Source organism: Sarcophilus harrisii, chromosome 4 (assembly GCF_902635505.1).
Source record: "Sarcophilus harrisii chromosome 4, mSarHar1.11, whole genome shotgun sequence".
Classification (NCBI taxonomy): domain Eukaryota; kingdom Metazoa; phylum Chordata; class Mammalia; order Dasyuromorphia; family Dasyuridae; genus Sarcophilus; species Sarcophilus harrisii.
This window is the reverse complement of record NC_045429.1, coordinates 67,937,622-67,957,162: the sequence shown is the minus strand read 5'-3', so window position 1 is coordinate 67,957,162 and position 19,541 is coordinate 67,937,622. Positions and strand designations below refer to the sequence as shown.

The 19,541-nt window shown below is 39.1% G+C and overlaps 1 protein-coding gene across 6 annotated transcripts in view; it reads right to left on the bottom strand.

Moving 5' to 3' along the window:
• The window catches only part of AXDND1 (axonemal dynein light chain domain containing 1), a 121,396-nt gene that overhangs the window by 77,226 nt on the left and 24,629 nt on the right, over positions 1-19,541 (bottom strand). For 5 of the 6 annotated variants that reach the window (XR_004229298.1, XM_031936962.1, XM_023503919.2 and 2 more), the window contains exons 10-12: positions 16,720-16,860; positions 14,408-14,512; positions 10,654-10,774 (exon numbers count right to left, since the gene is read on the bottom strand). Coding sequence is in view for 5 of the 6 variants with exons in the window: in XM_031936962.1 (XP_031792822.1) it covers positions 10,654-10,774; positions 14,408-14,512; positions 16,720-16,860 (367 nt within the window). In the remaining variant the exon portion in view is untranslated. The remainder of the gene's footprint in view (positions 1-10,653; positions 10,775-14,407; positions 14,513-16,719; positions 16,861-19,541) is intronic. The other variant, XM_031936963.1, reaches the window with a different exon arrangement.

Genomic DNA, 19,541 nt, shown 5'->3' with positions numbered 1-19,541 from the left:
GTCTTGAGTATAGTCTCAGTGCTATAGTGTACATCTCTTGTACAAGAACTAGCTTCCATCTACAGAGGCTTAGCTCTAAAGGGCTAATCACTAGGTTTAATTCAATTTAATAAACAAATTAAACACCTAACATGTGCCGAACACTGGGGATATAAGTAAGAAAAAAAAAGATGGTCCTTGGCTTTAAGGAACTTCAATTTCATGGGGGAATACAACACTCAAAAATAAGCTACAACTCAGAGAAGAGTGAAATTGGAGAGAGGCCAACAGATATCTTGTTCCATGAAGTTCAAACTAAGCAGAACCTCAGATTTATAGTGAAGTGGGTTTGGTTTTGGTTTTTGGTTTTTGCCAGGGCAATTCACAAATCTATCACTAGTGAAGAAAATACTGTACCTAGAGTCAGAAGAGATACAAATATCTCCTAGTCCCCAACATATGGATGATGATAGCCAAATTATTTAAAGTATCTAGTTTCAGATTTCCTCACCTGTAAAGTGGGCATAACGTGTGTGACTAGCACTTGCCTTTAAGAACAATATATGATTATCAGGATTTGGACTGAATAGAGACAAATTGTACCAAATTAAATGCAAATGTTGAGCTTTAGAGAACTAGGAAATGAACTAAAGGGTTGATTTTTAAAATCATTATCTAGTTAATCAGTTTGAACCAGAACCAAACTTGAATTTTTCTAAAACTGTTGAATTAGAATAAATAAGGAAAATGGAATAATAGAACATTAGAACTGGAGAAAACTTTCTGGAGATCTAACTTTCTACCTGCTCCACTAATCCTATCTGCAACATCCCTGACAGTACTGAATTCTGGATTGAGAGATGGGAGTGTTAAATGAATTCATAAAAATACTGAAGGAGTTTGGGGCCATTTGGATTGTTTTCAGCTTTGTTTCTGCCACCTAACACATTACTATCCTAACCAACTTTGTGTCACCTATATTTAAGTGCTAGGTAGCATTCATTAGTGAGTCCTCTGCTCATTCTGCTCATTTCCATAAGCCCTAAAAGGATATTATTTCCCAAGTGAGGGTAGTGTTCCATCCCCTAGTTCCTCTCTCTACTGAGTAGTCTGTTAGTAAGCAGTAAGTTTACTAAGCACCTATTATGTTCCATCTACTTCAACTGAACTTTCTTCTATATGGAAGATTTCTACTCCTTGCTTCATCACATCACCAGGTGAGAGGTGGAACCAGACCTTGACTCCTGGGACAAGCTTCTGCTGTTCCTGTCTCCTGAGGGAAGGCTAAAAGGGGCCAGTCAGGTAACTTCTCACACTTATTCATATTTTACATATGAACGAAAGTCTTCATCCAAACCCCATTCTCCATCCCCATCTTCCAATTCCTTCTTCCCATTCACCTCAATGCTCTCACCCAAAGTCCCAAACAAATGCCACTCAACCCTTCCACTGTGCCCGTTGGAATGCTGGTTCCATAGGCAATAAACTTCCCTTCATCCTAAACCTTTTTCTCTTTCTCTCTTTCCATCTTCTAGAAATTATTGAAACATGATTTCCCCTGATGGCAAAGCTACCTTGGCTACTCTTTCTTGGCACTGGCTACAATTTCACTCATTCCCCTCAACTCACTGGATGAAGTGAGGGAGTTGGAATATTCTTGACTCCTCATGAGCACTTCCAGGTTCTCCCCTGGCTTCCATCACTCAGGAGCCTCTCCTCCTTTTTGTTCCTTACTTAATAAATGCATATGGACTGACAGGCACTGTGCGAAGTCCTGAGGATACACAGAAAGGCAAAAGAACAAGCCTATTCTCCAGGAGCTCACAATCTAGTGGGGGAGGCAAAATGCAAATAACTTTAAACAGATCAGCCATAGGCAAGATCAGTTGGAGATAATCAACAGAGGAAATCAATAGAAAGCTGAGCAGTACCAACTCAATGCCAAGAGTAATGTGGATTTGGATCTACCTGAGTAAGATTGAACTCTGAGTCCTTACCCATTGATGAAGCCCTGCCTCCTTTTTTAAAAAAAATTATTTTATTTCAGTGAGCGTTGGTCACAATGATCCTATCAGGTTGGTACTGGCTCCCCAAGAAGCAGATACATGCTTGGAGATTGTATGCCTATGGTAGGCTAGTACTTTTTAGCAAAAACCAAAAAAACAACTAAACAGTGTTTATAAGCATATGATGCTTAATAAAACAATTATTCCGCCACTTTCTTAAACCTTAAATACTTTCATTAGACAAAGCTGGACTGGGAGTTCTAGACCATATACACTCAGAGGTTATTTTATTCTCCGGAGCTTACACAGCAGAAGAAGGGAAAAGAAAGTGGAAGAATATGATTCTCAAAAGAAGCCCAACTCAGTCTGTTAGAAGGACTGGCCATTAGAGGCAGAAGCACCAACTCCACAGGAAACTGGACCTGATAGCACAAAAGAACAGACCTCTCTGCAGACTGAGCCCAGGAGGGTCAGTATTTTACTATCTTGGATGTATTGACCTAGCAAGAGCCTCTGACCTTGTTACCTAGCACAATTAGCCCTATTGAGTAGATGCAGCTAGCTGTGGCAAGGAGAAATCTATTGTGAATGTCATCACTGCATCCCTGACCACTTTCACCCACAATCCAAGTCTCTGCTTTGGTTTTAGCTCGAAAATTTTCTCTTTTGCTTCTCAGCTAACAGGGCTATGGGGCCACATGTGAACTCAGGTCTTCTTGACTCCAAACCTATTTCTCTATCCATTGAGTCCTCACTTGTCCTAAAAGTGATTTATAAAAATGCTAAGTAGGTTATGAGACCTGGAAACATGCTACTAGAAACATAACAATTGTTTCTAAAACATGAATCCCTATTTCAGTGTTTGAGTCTAAAAGGATGACATTGGGGATGATGCTCTATTGTTAAGACTCCCAAACAGCCACAGATATGATTAATATTTCACAGGTGGGAATAAAGAAAGAGTTAAACAGGTGTGAAAATGGGAAATCGAGGGATTTTGCTAGTGAAACTGTCAGGCTACAAGGAGACCATTAATGTGGAATAGACACCAAAGGGAAAAGATAGTAGAGCCCAAGAGAGCAGCACAGTTATTCCTTGAATAGATAAGAGCCCTTTCTTTCCCCAACCTCCAACACCTGACATTAGGTTTAGCTAAATTGACATTTTGGAGCTCTTACTGATTCCCATCTCTATTTACTGATGGAAAAGCTCTCAGTCATACTCCAGTAAATTCTGGTGAAGGTAAGGAGAAAAGGATTCCTTATTGGAAGCTACACTATAATAGCTAAGTAATAAAGACAACAATAATAACTATTATTTATGTAGTGTTTAAGATTTGCACTGGGTCATTTGAGCCTCATAAGAGCCTTGGGAAGTAGGCTTTACAGATGTTGTGATCCCAGTTTTACAGATGAGTGTAATGGGCTGAAGCTCGAGTTGATGCACTGAGGTCCCAAGCCCGTGAGGCTAAATAGTAATTGGACCATACTCTATTAATATATATGCTTGGAGGAAGAATGGCCCCTGCCCAACTCTTTGTGCAAGTCCTGATGTACTCTATAAGAAATGACAGAGGGACGATTTTTGTGGGTGGAAAGAGAGGGGCAGGGAGAGAGGAGAGAGACTGCTGGCCAGGTTTGTGTCATGGCCGCTCACATTCCTATCGCCATCTCCCTTCACCTCCACAAAGAATAAAGATCGAAGATTTTTCTGACTCTGGCTGATTTTAAAATATGTAGTCCTCACACTTGGTGCCCAAGCATGGAAACCAAGGCCCCTACTTTCACTGAAAAAGTCTCCAGGGACCAGGAACTTAGGTGAGTATTTTAATAGACAAATGGGACAGATGATAGGAAAGCCTCCATCTCCACCCCCCTCCCCATCCCCGCCCCAGAGTGGCGCTATAAAAAGCATGCTTAAGCTGATAGAAGGACAAGGGCTACTTATAACTTGGGAATAGATAGCTAGACTTCTGGGTATATTAAAACACACCTCCCCTTGGTTCTTAGAGGAAGAGAAAATCTCTCCAGTTAATTGGACTTTAATAGGGCACCAACTCTCTGAATATTACAACGAAAATGGTCCTCGTTCAATTTCCATTGAGGCATTCTATGTATACAACATAATACAGTTGGCCTTAAAAAAAATCCTATGAGTTATAGAAGAAAAAGAGTTCTAGGAATAGCCAGGCTAGGAAGCCTGAGATAAAGGAGAAAGACAATGAACAGATTAATGACCATATCCCCACAGGGCATAGAGACTTAAGTGAGGTTCAAGTGTGTGGTGACTTTCCACCCCACAAGGCAGCTTCAGCCCCACCTAAGGAGTAGTTAATTGACTCTCCTCCATCAACTCCACCTTCCAGGATGGAGGGAGGGGGGGTAGTGGCGAGGGGGGGGTGGGCAGGGACAGCACCAGCACCTTCCCCCCAGCATCCAACCGCTCCTATGACTAGATTGCAAAAGGGACGACTTAAAGCCAAGGTGGAAGGGAGAGATGTAACTGAGCTCCAACCTCCCATTTTTCCTTTGATTCAACAGTTTAACTCTTCAGGTCAAGAAAGTAGAAAATACGCTCCTTTTGATATAGAAATCCTCAAAGACCTGAAAAAGGCTTGCACTCTTTATGGGGCTACATCAGCTTATGTTAAGATGTTATTACAAAATTTGGCTTTTGAAATCTTAACCCCTAATGACTGGAAATCTATAGCAAGGATATCCTTAGAACCTGGACAAAACTTATTGTGGCTTTCTGAATATAGTGAGCTCTGTAGGATACAAGCCCAATGAAATAATCAAAGTGGAGTTCATACTGCAATCACCTGTGACCTACTAACAGGTGTAGGTTCCTATGCAGACGTTACAGTACAGATTAATTATTCGATAGCAGCATATGAGCAAATTGCTGCTAATGTTATCAAAGCGTGGGCTTCTCTCCACAATAAAGATGACAAGGGTGAGGCCTTCACAAAAATAACACAAGGGCCAAATGAACCCTTTGCTGACTCTGTGGGATGTTTGCAGACAGCTATCACAAAAACTAATGGTGAAAATGCAGTAACAGACATTTTGATAAGGCAACTTGCTAAGGAAAATGCTGATGAGGTTTGCAGAAGAATTATACTAGGACTGCGCAAGGATGCTCCTTTAGAGAAGCTCATAAGATGCTGTGCCACAGTGGGCACAAATGCCTTTTATAGCCAGGCTATGATGCAGACTTGCCAAGATCCCAACATGGGAAGACAGGGTCCCTTCTGGCAAGGGACTTCCAGAAAGACTCATCAATGCTTTCAGTGTGGTAAAGTAGGGCATCTGAAAGCTCAATGTTGGTATAGAGACAGAATGAGAAAACAGGGTGGGAGAATAAGACCCAATACCCCATGTCCAAAATGCAACAAAGGCTTCCATTGGGCCTCAGAATGTAGACAGATTCAGGGAAATAGGATGAGGGGCCCAGCCCCAGGGCCCCAGGAAAAAAACACTTGGGGCATGATGGCAGCCGATGGTACACACCCAGAGAGTGCCTAAAAGTCCAGTACCCAGAAATGACCAATCAGCCAGGAAGCCCTCTGATGGGAGAAAGGTATTACACAATCAATCAGCCAGGAAGCAACCTGATGGGAGAAAGGGAATACAATTGGGGAGAATAGAGTTGTATACAGCTGGGACAACTGAGATACCCCCTGGAGAAGTGAAATCTCTCCCTCTCCAGCCTATGGATCTCTTGCCTCCAGGTACAGTAGACTTGACCATTTCACCTCCTGAGAGTACGTACAAAAGTGTCCATCCACACATTAATGTGGGAAACTGGGGAATCTGTAGATAATATCCCAGTCACTAACACAGGTAGACAATATATGACTTATCACCCAGAAGAAGTAGTAGCATCAGGTTTACTGATACAGACTCCTAATAAGCGACCTGGTGATAGTCGCCCAGATTCTGACTCCAAGCCACAAAATCCAGGAATATACTGGACAGCAGCTGTAACAGCTGACCAACCTATTTTCATGATCTATATAAATGGCCTACCATTAGAAGGATTGGTAGACATTGGTGCAGATTGTACAGTCATTAAAGGTGCCAATTGGCCCAGTCACTGGCCAAAGATTAAAACAGACACCTACATGTCTGGTGTAGGAGGATCAATAGCAGCTGAAATTAATGCTGCCCTTATGAGATGGACTTTTGAAGGCAAAAGAGGAGTTTTTACTCCTTTTATAGTTGAAAAAATCCCCATCAATCTGTGGGGAAGAGACGTTTTACAACGATTAGGGTTAAAAATTAGTACTTCGGCTTTTTAGGCAGGGCTGCTGTTAAAGGCCTGCCAACACTTTCACCTCTTCCTATCCAATGGAAAACTGATACACCAGTGTAGATAGAACAGTGGCCCTTAGGTAGCAATGAAATTCAGGCCTTATTAGATATAATACCGGAGCAACTTGACCAGGGACACTTACTAAGTGTCTATTAACTATTCTCTAAGTCCTTGGAATTCCCCAGTATTTGTTGTAAAAAAAGAAATCTGGAAAATGGAGGATGTTGACTAATTTAAGAAAGGAAAATGAACAGATGGAAACTATGGGAACTCTTCAGCCTGGGCTTCTATCTCCTACTCAATTCCCTAGAGAATGGTTATAGACATTAAGGATTGTTTCTATTCTATCCCTCTGAATAAGGAGGATATGAAAAGATTTGCCTTTTCAGTGCCCAGCGTTAACTTAGCTGAGCTTAATAAAAGATATGAATGGACAGTTTTGCCACAGGGAATGAAAAACAGCCCCGCAATGTGTCAAATGTATGTTGCTGCTGCTCTTACTCCAGTAAGGAAAGCATTCCCAAAAGTTATGCTATTACAGTATAGGGATGATATATTGGGATGTACACCTGAGGAACAAATGTTAGAAGCATGTCTACAAAAGACCATACAAACACTAAGGAATTACAAATTGTACATAGCTCCAGAAAAAATTCAAAGACATGCTCCTTCTCAATATTTAGGATATGAAGTAAGTATACCCTAAGGTGCTTACAGTACAAAAACTGTCCTTAAGAACAGAGAAGCTAAACACATTAAATGATTTTCAGAAATTAATAGGAGATATCCAATGGATGCAACCAGTATTAGGCTTGACTACCTATCAATTGAAACTGTTATATGATATTTTAAGAGGATACAGTGCTTTAAATTCACCACGCCAGCTTACAAAAGAAGCTCAAGAGGTTTTGAGAGAAGTTGAACTAGCTTTATCCAATGAAGTTGAAAGAGTCACTCAAAAACCCTTGAAAATATCAGTTTTTGCTACACAAAAGGCACCCACAGCATCCTTCATCAAGGAGACAGTGTGATAGAGTAGGTGAACCTTCCAGCACAACCAGAACAAAGCCTTACTCCTTACCCAGTGCTTGTGGCTAGAATTTTATTAAAGGCCATTAAGGGAGCAGTACAATTATCTGAGACAAGACTTGACAAGATATACACCTTTTTTTATATACACCTTTTATACTAATACACAAATTAATGTGTGCTGTGAGACCATCCAAGAGTAGCAAATTTTATTAGCCACGGCTCCAAATTTTACACACGGGTGTCCATTAAAGATAACCAAACTATTACATAATTGGTGATGGATTCTTGAAGTTTCTAAAGTTCCTCTTAAAAGACTAACTATCTTTACAGATGCATCCAAACATAATATTTGCACTTTTTACTCTCATGACTTAACTATAAAGAGAGTAGTTAGAACTCCTTTTCAGTCCACTCAGCAGAATGAATTGTATGCAATCATTCTAGCTCTTACTTATTATCCAGGAGACATAAATATAATATCTGATTCGGCCTATTCAGTGGGTGTGGTACAAAGAATTACCACAGCCCAAATAAAATTTGCACCCTCTAATATATATCAGCTCTTTAAGAAACTTCAAGAGCAAGTGAGAAAGCAAACAGGTAAGATTTATATCTTGCATGTCCCCTCTCATAGTGGACTTCCAGGTCCCATTTTTGATGGTAATTCAAAGGCAAATAGTCTTCTAAGTATGCTGGCCAATACTCTTTTATTCCAAGAAGCCCAGGAATCTCATTCTAAATATCATCAGGCTGCTGGAGCTTTACATTTACAATTTGGAATAACAAGAGAAGAAGCTAGGAGCATAATAAAAGCCTGTACAGCTTGCCTTCCTTTCCACGCTCCTACACTCCCTCTAGGGAAGAGCCCTCATAGTTTGAGACCTAATGAAAGTTGGCAAATGGATGTGACCAATTATAAATCTTTTGGTCTTCTGTCTTTTATCCACGTTGTGGTAGACACCTTTTTAGGATTCACTTTTGCAATACCAGCAGCAAAAGAGACAGACCAAGTGGTCACTGAATTCCTCACACAAGCATTTGCCATTATGGGTGTGCCACAAGCAATAAAAACAGACAATGGTCCTGCATATACTTCCAAACATTTTGCACACTTTTGTGCACAGTATAACATTTTACACACCATTGGCATACCTTTTAGTCCTCAAGGACAGGCAATAGTAGAGAGGAGAAACAGACACATTAAGACACTCCTCCAAAAAACAAAAGAAAGGGGGAGCCACAGGTAACCCTAGAGAACTTCTAAATCTAACCCTTTTTACTATTAACTTCTTGGTTTTTGACAAAGATGCACTGGCTCTGGCAGACAGGTTTTATAACCCACCAGAAAGGCAGTGTCCAGTGCAAGCAGCTCCACTATCTTTAAATAATCACCAGGTGATGTAGAGAGACCCAGAAAGTGGCGAATGGAAGGGACCAGATAGGTTAACTGCTTGGGGGAGAGGGTTTGCTTGTATCTCTACAGATGGAAAAGGAATCATATGGGTGCCAACGAGCCATATTCGCCTTGTCCATTGGAGAAAGACGGAGCAGACCCTTGAAATGAAGGAGAAGACCCAAGAAATATCGGGTGGTTCCGTTGCTGATTGTGCCTAGCACATTGAAAGAGCATGGCAGTTATGGCGTTTGACTCATGGATATTGAAAATTATTGGACTTCAAAACCCTCAGGAATCATCTGAGACATGATAAGATTGTTGTAGGACTTGAAAACCCTCAGGAATCATTGGATTCTCTGAAACATGATAAAATTGTTGTAGGATTTGAAAACCCTCAGGAAGCATTGGATTCCCTGAGAAATGATAAGACTGTTGCAGGACTTCAAAATCTGCTGAAATCATTGGATTCCCTACCATAAAAAAGAACTGTGCAGGATTTCAAAAACTTGGGGGGATCATTGGATTCCCTGACATGTGAAGCAATGGACAGTAGATTGGTTTTGGACTATCTCTTGGCTGCTGAAGAAGGCGTATGTGTGACTTTTGTTTACATACCCTCCTTCTAGGACTTCTAGAAATCTTTTACAACACCATGGTGATTCATATTGTTTGTTATATCACTGCTTGCATGTACAATTCATGTTTGTTACACCACATCGAGCCTGCACTGACTGTGGGGAGAGTCATCACTAATAGCCTATGTGTTATTGCTATGTGCTTGTGTAATATCTCCCATGCTGATGGGTTTGTGCATACCTGTTTCTAATAAGAGCCTTCAGCCCAGAAACCTGCTAGCAATCCTCACTTTTCTTTGATGCTTTTCATCTCCCTTCCTGAGAAGTCGAGGGGGGGGGAGGAGGGGCGCGTGATCATCTCCTTTTTAGTGCTTTCACGTCCCTTCCTGAGAAGTCAGGGGGGGGTGTGATCACCACCTCCTCATGGGGGCTCTCACCTCCCTGAGAATTCAGGATGGCATGACCACTTGTGTTCTAAAACAAAAGAAAGAGGGAGATGTAATGGGCTGAAGCTCGAGTTGATGCACTGAGGTCCCAAGCACATGAGGCTAAACAGTAATTTGGACCATACTCTATTAATATATGCTTGGAGAAACAATGGCCCCTGCCCACTCTTTGTGCAAGTTCTGATGTATTGTATAGGAAATGACATAGGGATGATTTTGGTGGATGGAGAGAAAGGGGTGGGGAGAGGAGAGAGACTGCTGGCCAGGTTCCTGTCACAGGCTGCTCACCGTCCTATCACCATCTCCCTTCACCTCCACAAAGAATAAAGATCTAAGATTTTCCCTTAACCTGAATTCCTGACTCTGGCTGATTTTAAAATACGCAGTCATCACAGATGAAGAAACTGAGGTTCATAGAGATTAAGTGACTTGTCCATATATAGTTTAAAAAAAAAAAAAGTAAAATAGTGGCATTTTAACCCACATCTAACTGACTTCCTGTCCAGAAGAGTAAGTTAATAAATGTCTTCAGTCTTCATGGTGTATAGCTTTATTGACCAATTATCAATCAATCAAGTATTATTAAGCATCTACTATTGTGCAAATATAGCACAAATATAATTAATGAAACAATCCCTACTCACAAAGAACTTACATTCCAGTAGAGAAGTCATTAAATACCTAAGTATATCCTAATAAACATGAAGATAATAATTACAAAGTCACTAAAAACGAGGCAGCTTGATAAGGAGGGAATTATCAGTTAAGAGGTTCAGGAAAGGCTAAAATACATTTCTCTAGCCCTAAGTTTTTGTATTAGTGTTATTTACAATTATAAAATGAATCTGGGGGAAAAAAAGGAGGAGGAGGGAAGGCTCAGAGCTTTGTCTAGCTCTCTCTACCTTTAGGGCCAAGTCATAGCTGGCTGTGTTCCAGAGGTCTCTTTCTGAAGTTAACTGCTTAATGTCGGTTTCCATCCTTATTCTCTGTGATGTATATAAGTCATGATATTGCTCCACAATTCTAAATTTAATGATAAAGGATACATTGGTTTGGTCATGCTCTAAAATCATTAATTTCTTCATAAAATAAAAATTCACTATACACTGATACCTGTGACACAGTCTCTGAAGATATAGGTAATAAGCACATCTCACATGAGTAAAATAGAAGAGGTAATATTAAAGGTTCTTCTAAATCTCTCAAGAAAAAGCAGTCAATGAAAATCTAAAGTCTAAGGTATTTTTTCTTTTCTCAAAATAGCTTTCATGTTATTTTTCTTCTTTCATTTATTAGAATTTGTACAATATATTTCAATTACAACTTCACATATAATATGCTTTGCAAACTTTGAAGTATTACGTAAATGCCAGCAGCTACTATTGTAATTTATTCAATCAATCAATAAACATCTGTTAAGTGCCAAGCACTGTGCTAAGTGCTAAGGATAAAAAAAGTAAGCTCCTTCTTTTCAAGGAACTTACAACAGGAATACTAATTTTTAGTTTGATTGTAAAATGTTTTTATTAATTTCTGTTATTTTTCCTTTATCTAAAAAGAGCAGATCATATCAGTTTTCCAGTCCTAACACATAAAGAAAGAAAAGAAACAATAGCTAAAACAGTGGCTAAAAAATAGAATATCATGTCATTTTCTTTGAGGAGTTTAAATCTAGTTAAAGACAGATATTATGGATAGAAATTAATACTTGTTTCTGGGCTCCTTTAAGTGTGATGAATGAAGTGATAATCTCAATTTTCTTACTGTTTAGCTAATATCAACCACTATACAAAATAATCTATTTCTCTTTCCTTCCCCCCTTTCACAAGAGCAGCTGAATGGCACAGTAGATAAAGTTCCAGGTCTGGAGTCAGAAAAACATCTTTCTTAGACTCAGACATTTACTAGCTGTATGACTCTGCACAAGTCACTTTACTCTGCCTCAATTTCCTCATCTGCAAAATAAGCTGGAAAAGAAAATAGCAAACTGCTTCTGTATCTTTGCCAAGAAAACCTCAAAATGGTCACAAAGACTTGGATGTGACTGACTGAACAACAATCCTCTTCTCACAGTCCAACTCCTAGAAAAACATTGGTAGGCTGGCTATCTCCCCTTTCTCACCTCTCACTCAATAAGCCCTTTGCAGTCTGGCTTCTAGCTTCATCCCTAAACCAGAAGTGTGGTCTTTTGCAAAGTCACCAGCAATCTCTTTGCTGCTGTAACCAAAAGGATGTTCTCTGTCCTTACCCTAGGTGACCTTTCAGGAGAGTCTTGCACTAATGGCTTTCCCTTACTTCTGATGATGTTCTCTCCCAGATCTCCTGTTTGTCTGCCTCTTCCTCTGAAGCCTCCTTTGAAAGCCCTTCACCCATGACCCCAGTGTATGGAGTGTGCCCTACAGCCCTCTCCTAGGACCTTCCTTTCTCCTGTACCTTCTCTCTCCTCAATTCCCGTAGTTCAATAAGCATCCAGATGCAAATCACTCAGATATATCTATATATCCAGTCTTTTTCTCTCTCTCCTGAGTTCCAATCTTATATCTCCAACAAGCCTACTAGACATCTCCATTTGCACATCCTGTACAGTTATCTCAAACTGAACATATCCAGATGGAGTTCATTATATCTCTACCTAAATGTATGCATCTTTCTACTGCTTCTATTTCTTTTGGGGATATTATAATCTTTTCATGCACCAGGTTCAAAGTTAGAAATCATTCTCTACTCCATTATCACTCTCACTTACTGCCCCACACCAGATCAAACCAGTTGTCAATTTCATCAATTCTATCTCCACAACAAACACTCATATTAATCAAGAGCACAGATTGTCATCAAAGAGTGAGATCTAGAAAAACTTGAGGAAGAAGACACCATCTGAATTAGGTTTACAATCTAATTAATGCCTTTACACAACATCTAAAGCAATGATAATTGATAAAAACATATAATCTAAACATGAGAGTTATGGCAAATAATTAAATACTCTGTATTATTAATTAATAATTATTATAATTATTAATAATAAATATTAAAATATAATTATAATTAATAATAATAATATAACATTAATATAATTGGAAATTTGACACAAGTTTTAAGATAATTCACATATTTTATACTGTCCCAGATCTTACCTATCTGCCATGTGATGGGAAGAAACTTCCAGTACCAGAAAACAATGGAGGCTTTTGTGTTTTATTATTTGTGTAACTGGGGGGGGGGGGGTGTCCATTAAGAGAAACAGAAAACATTTGAGAATTATAAGATATATTAACTATTATATCCCTGTACATTCTTCCAGCAACTGCTTAAAGAGGGATAGTTTTATATATATATATATATATATTTTTTTTTTTTTTTTCTTTCACAAAAGCCTGCGCTCCACTAGAGTGCTAGAATTTTTGGGCACTTGGTCATATGTCAACTGTGACCAGAGTGTGGAAAGAATCCAATTGTTGGTAAATTGTTCCCTGGCCAAGGATTCAGGTAGTTAGTGAAGTACAGTTTTCACCTTCCCCACCTTTTCCATTTGAAAAGACAGATGTTTAAGTACAAAATTTTCTTTTTAAAAAAATAGTTATTTACTCCTTTTCTAAGTCAGTGTCACAGTCAGTTTGCTAGAAATAAAAAAAAAAGTCCCAATTGTTTCTGAGCTGTGTGTTTCCTTACTGGTAAGAGGCACAGATATATAAAGACAGAAAGTTACAAGTATGTATGTATGTATATATATATATATATATATATATATATATATTAGGGGAAACAAGTCATATTAGTGACCAGTGACCACTAAAGGTACAATTCACAAAGTTGCTGAAGGATCCCTTTGGGAAGAAATATTCTCTCTTGTTTCAATATAATCATATCGTTCTGATAAAGAGTTGTTCTCACAAGGTTCTATTAGTTTGTGCTCTGTGGCACATTGAAGAAAATAGAAAAGATAATATTAAATGTTCTTTAATGGGGAAAGAAGAGGAGAGGAGTGAAATATAATTTATTAAAAATTGTCAGGCACTATACTAGACCCTTTATAAATATTATCTCATTTAAAGGATTCCTGTACACTTTTACAGGCTTATATTATAAGGTCTAGTTCCCCGCTTACAGAATAATTGTATGTGCTCAAGACTTGTCTAAAGACAGCAGCTGTAGTCATCAAGTATAACAGGTCAATAAGACCAAAACAGTGACACCCTTTCATTCCATCTTATAAAGAGTATGTTCATTCCATCTTATGAAGAGCATGATAGCTTGAAACAATATTGCATTTTGCATTTTTTTCACTTCTTTGTCTTAACTAAGAATTTTGACTTTGCCATTCCATGCTATAGTTTCTGATAATATAAATATTAAAAATTATTAAATAATGTAATAATGTGATGATAATAGAAAAGAAGAGTGGATTCAAGTTTCAAAAAAAGAAAAAACAGGAAAAGAGCATGAAAGGCACAATTAACAGAATGATTAAAATAAAACCAACTGGGACTCGTTCCCCAAAGAAATTAGGACTCGTTATCCTACTCTCACCTCAAAAGAGAAATGATACATAAAGTTTCTACAAAAGGCATCAATAGTCATCTTGCATTTCATTGTTTTAAAAACAGTTAGCCTCTCCCTTCTCCATCTAATTTAGTTAAGATTTATGAAACTCACCTGGCATTCTTCTCGGCATTATGAAGAGCTAACATCAACTCCTCATGGATGGCCTCCGCTTTTCTCCTCAACTTTAAATCATATTCTCGAACTAGAACTAGCTCTCTAAAATCAAAGGAGAAATTTTGTTTCCTTCAGTGACCCAGGAAAAAACCTACCTAGGTTAAAATCTCAGTGCTGTTACTTATTACTTGTGGCCTTAGAAAAGACATGACCTCTTTGAGGTCAAAAGACAAACCTCTCAGTGTGTGTCTTCAGATATAAAATAAAAATTGGGAATAGCTTACTTCCTTAGAAGTGAGTTTCCCCCAAAAAGTGGAACTATTTTGCTCTAGAACTCAGCTACATGTTCAGAAATGTCAGGGTGTTAAGCCCTAATGGACTACTACTAACTAATAACGCCAGAGAATTAAAAGTTTTTAATTGCTAAAAAATATTTGGTGAACCACATCCCAGGATAAGGAAGCCACATTTGGTCTATTCCACAATATACTTGGGCTTGAAAATGTCCTCTCCGTTACCATCCATCATCCCCCTCATCAATGATATGTGTTACATCCATCATCTCCATGACATAGGTCGTACAGTGATCTTCCAAAACCAAATGCTCATGACCACATGTAGCGAAAAGAACGTTAGGTTTATGTCAGAGGAATGAGGCTCAATTTCCAGCCCTGTTACTCACCAACTATATGATCTTGGGAAAGTCACAGAATTACCAATTTATTGTTCATCCTTTGATTTGAAAGACCACCACTGACATCACGTGGGTTGGAGTTAAGTGAGGCAGTTGCACGGTCATCAGCCTTACTGGCCAGTGGCAGGACAAAAGGGAAGATGACCAGGATGCCATGGACGACCTTGGTGTCTGATGGCTGACCAAGCCCTAAGCACTCCACAGTACCTGTTTCAGCCGCCATCATGGCCATTGGAACAAATTTTCTCCTCCGTTCTCTGCCCAGGGAAGTCATCACATGCTTGGGAGAGACATCCTCATAATCATTCATGGGTTTGGGGTTCAGGAGGTATTCAAGTAGGACTCGTGCCTCTGGTGGGGGAGCTGCTGAGCCCTCTTCAGGGCTGCTCATCCACCTCTGGTGTCCACCTGGCAGCCCACCCCACTCTTACCTGTGGCTCCAAGAAACTGTCGCACACACTCTGGTACACAGATGGGCTAAGCCAGGCCACAGTGTAGCACATGTGATAGAGAAGAGCTCCAGGAGAGGGATGCTCAGCATAGATGAAGGAAAAAGCCTGTGCTCCACCAGAGTGCTAGGATTTTTGGGCACTTGGTCATATGTCAGCTGTGACCAGAGTGTGGAAAGAATCCAATTGTTGGTAAATTGTTCCCTGGCCAAGGATTCAGGTAATTAGTGAAGTACAGTTTTCACCTTCCCCACCTTTTCCATTTGAAAAGACAGGTGTTTAAATACAAAATTTTCTTTTTAAAAAAAATAGTTATTTACTTCCTTTCTAAGTCAGTGTCATAGCCAGTTTGCTAGAAATAAAAAAAAGTCCCAGTTGTTTCTGAGCTGTGTGTTTCCTTACTGGTAAGAGGCACAGATATATAAAGACAGAAAGTTACAAGGTTTGACCCTCCTCCAGAGCCTTGCTCTAGTTGAAGGATCAAACTGAGAAAAAGTATTATCATTTTGATTTATCATTTTTTAATAAATTTCCCAAATGACAGAACTAATGTGGACTCAGGATTGTTTTATCTGACTTCTAGCAGGACAGGTAGAGGGGGAAAGGGACAAAAGGATAAAGGGACAAAAGGGGGCTGTCAAATCATATTTATTCATTTACTGCTTTCTCTCCCTCCCTGCCATTCATGCACAGAAAAAGCTCTCTGCTGAGTGACTGAGGAGTAGGAGTAGTCTAAGTAATTTAAAATAAAATAAAATAAAACATGGGAAATAGACAATAGAATTCACATCAAAACCAACTATAATAATTTCATCTGTAATTCAACTGCCAAAACAAGACCACCAAAGGATCTCCCAAAATGCCACAATGAGCAAAACAAATGAGAGAAAGAGCTGCCAAAGAGAATGCCAAAGTAGAATACTCAAATTTAGCTTTGTGCCACCTTTTGTTCACATACTCTCATTTATACCCACCTTACAAAGTTGTTTTGAGGAAAAGGCATTTGAAATCAAAAGATCCATATAAATGTGACATTATTATTTTCACAATTCCATTCTCTATTTTAAGAATGGAAGAAACTTCAATTTTGATGTTTCTAGTCTTCCCAAATATTTTCATTTCTCTCCAAAACCAGGTTTTTTTTCAAAGACAATCAAAGTTCATACCTGCTCAGCTCTTCAACAACCTTTTTGAAATTATACAATTCTTCTATGATGCGCTTGTCCATTATGCGTTGGGCCACCATGTCTTTGTAAAAATCAATCATCTGCTGAGCTATTTTGTCAAGCAAATTCACATACCTCTGTCTGTAAGAGGGGGAAAAAAAGGTGGGAAGGACACTAGAGTGAATAAGAGATAGTTTATGGAAAGTATGCAAGAGTTAAAGTAACAGAATTAGAGATAGACAACAGACATTCTTAGATGCAAACAAATATTTCAAATATGTTTATAGAGCGCCTATTGTTTTTCTCAATAGAATGTAAACTTTTTTCAGGTTGTAAAGAGTTTATTTTTATACTAATAACTTTTTATTTTTCAAAATATAGGCAAAGATAGTTTTTAACATTGACTCTCACAAAACTTTGTGTTCCAAATTTTTCTCCCTCCCTCCTCATCCCCTTTCCCTTAAACAGCAAGTAATCCAATATAGATTAAATCTGTGCAATTCCACATTTATCATGCTACACCAAAAAAATCAGATCAAAAGTGAAAAATGAGAAAAAATAAGCAAATAACAATAACAAAAATATGAAAATACTATGCTGTGATCCGCATTCAATCCCCATAGTCCTCTCTCTAGATGCAGATGATTCCATCATAAGTCTATTGGAATTGGCCTGAATGGCCACAGAATGTAAACTTCTTAAGGGCAGGGGATGTTTCATTTTTGTCTTTGTATTCTCAGACAAAAAACAAGCAGCATTATTATGGGCTGAAATTAAGAGGGGATATCAGGCCAGGAGTGATGAGAAGCTCTTAAAAATAAAATATTTAAAGAAATACAAATAATTCCAATAAAGGATCTGGATATACAAAAACATTTATAAAAGTTCTTAGTATAGTAAACAATCGGAAGCTTAGGGAGTGCTCATCAATTGAGAAATAGCTAAACAAATCATGGTCACCATGCCCATGGTCCAGAACACTGGAATTCTTCTGACCTTAGTCTCTCATCTTTATCCCCCTATGCCTCACCAGTCCTACATATATATATGTATATATACATATATATATATATTCTCATTGTATCATCTTGTCACCCTACTTTCCATGTTTTCCAGTCTGCCACCCCAGCTCTGGCTTGGTTTCTGCTCTACATTCTGGTGCCTTGGCTAATAAATTCAACATTATACAATCCTCTGTCTTCAAACCCTTTGTCCCCTTGTCCCATCAGTCCTCCACCCTTTCCAAATCCCAATCTTGGCTTACTTTTGCCATTTGCCTCTTTTACTCTTACTTACATCCTTGATGCAGAAGGGAGTCACTCGAGTGTGCTGACTGGGTCAACTGTGAGTACATTTAATTGGCCCTCCCCTTCTCTACTATACTAGAGTTCTTTTGGGCTTGGTTGTTTTGGTCACAAATCCTGAGTCTCTTCCCCTACCAGACTTTTTTGTAAAGGCCATTCTTTGCCTTATTTATTTCCTAATAATCACTGAATGGGCAGTTTTCCCGACCAAATCGAGACTTGTTAAAGGCCTTAGCCTTACACAAGCCAAGGTCTCCCTCTGAATCCAGGGCCATCTCCAGTGGTCCTGAGATGTTTCTGACCATGGACCCAGATGGCTCTGGAGGGAAAAGGGAGGCTGCTAAACTTGCATTGTCCTCTCTTAAATCCAACTCACTTGCATGACTTCATTCTTCATAGGATCAGTTCCAAACCTTCTCTTTACTCAAACTACCCATGGCATTTCCTTTCCACTCCTCATGTCATACTTTATTGAGAAAATTTGGGACACCTCTCAGGAACTTCCTATTCTCATTTCTCTCCCTGCCCTCCTTTACTATTATTCTTCTCCTCCTAATACTGGAGGATAAAATATAACCTCCGCTTTTTGCCATCTGGAGTCCTTCACAATCGAGGTCTAGCCCACCTTTCCACATCCATTCACCATCCCTCCACACCATGCACATTGCATTCCTGTCACACTTTCCTGCTTGCTCTTCCCTGTATGGAGCTTTCATTCCATCTTCGATCTTCATGACCCCAAGAGCTGTCCCCCATGCTTGGCTCTCCCTCTTTGCCTTGTAGAATTTTTGGTTTTCTACAAAGGCCTTTCCTGATACCTTCAGTTGCTAAGGCCCTCCAGAACTCCTTGAATAAATTTTATACTGGATTATATGCAAATGTTATTTCCCTCCAATAATATTAGCAGCATTCTGAGGGCAAAGTTTTTGTTTTCATCACTTTATCACTAACACAGTGATTGGCACTATTAAGTATGTACTTAATAAATTAAAATTAATTGAATTTCAGAGATAAGTTATTCTTGTCTATACCATTCAGGTTGGCCAATCTCCTCCAGTCTCCTCCAATATTTAATGAAATGCCTAGAATTTGTGTGGTTAGGTGCATAAGAACTGACCCTTCATTCAGTGGACCTGGGCTAAAATCTCCAACACTTTTTATCTGTGTGACACTGACAAAGTCACTTAATGCTCCTTCATCTGTAAAACAGGGAGGTTGGACTAGATGGTCTCTGAGCTCCCTTTTTGCTCTAGCTCTACAATCTTATTAAAACTCTATGCTGCTTCTGTGAATGGGTATAAATTGCCCTAATCTGAGTAATAGTCACCATGCTTACATGTGGTTTATTAGAATTCAAGATTGGCTAGGTGGCAGCTAGGTGGTACAGTGGCTAGAGCACCACCCTGAAGTCAGGAGGATCTGAGTTCAAATCCAGCCTCAGACACGTAACACTTCCTGGCTGTGTGATCCTGGGCAAGTCATTTAACTCCAATTTCTTTGGCAAAAAAAAAAAAATCA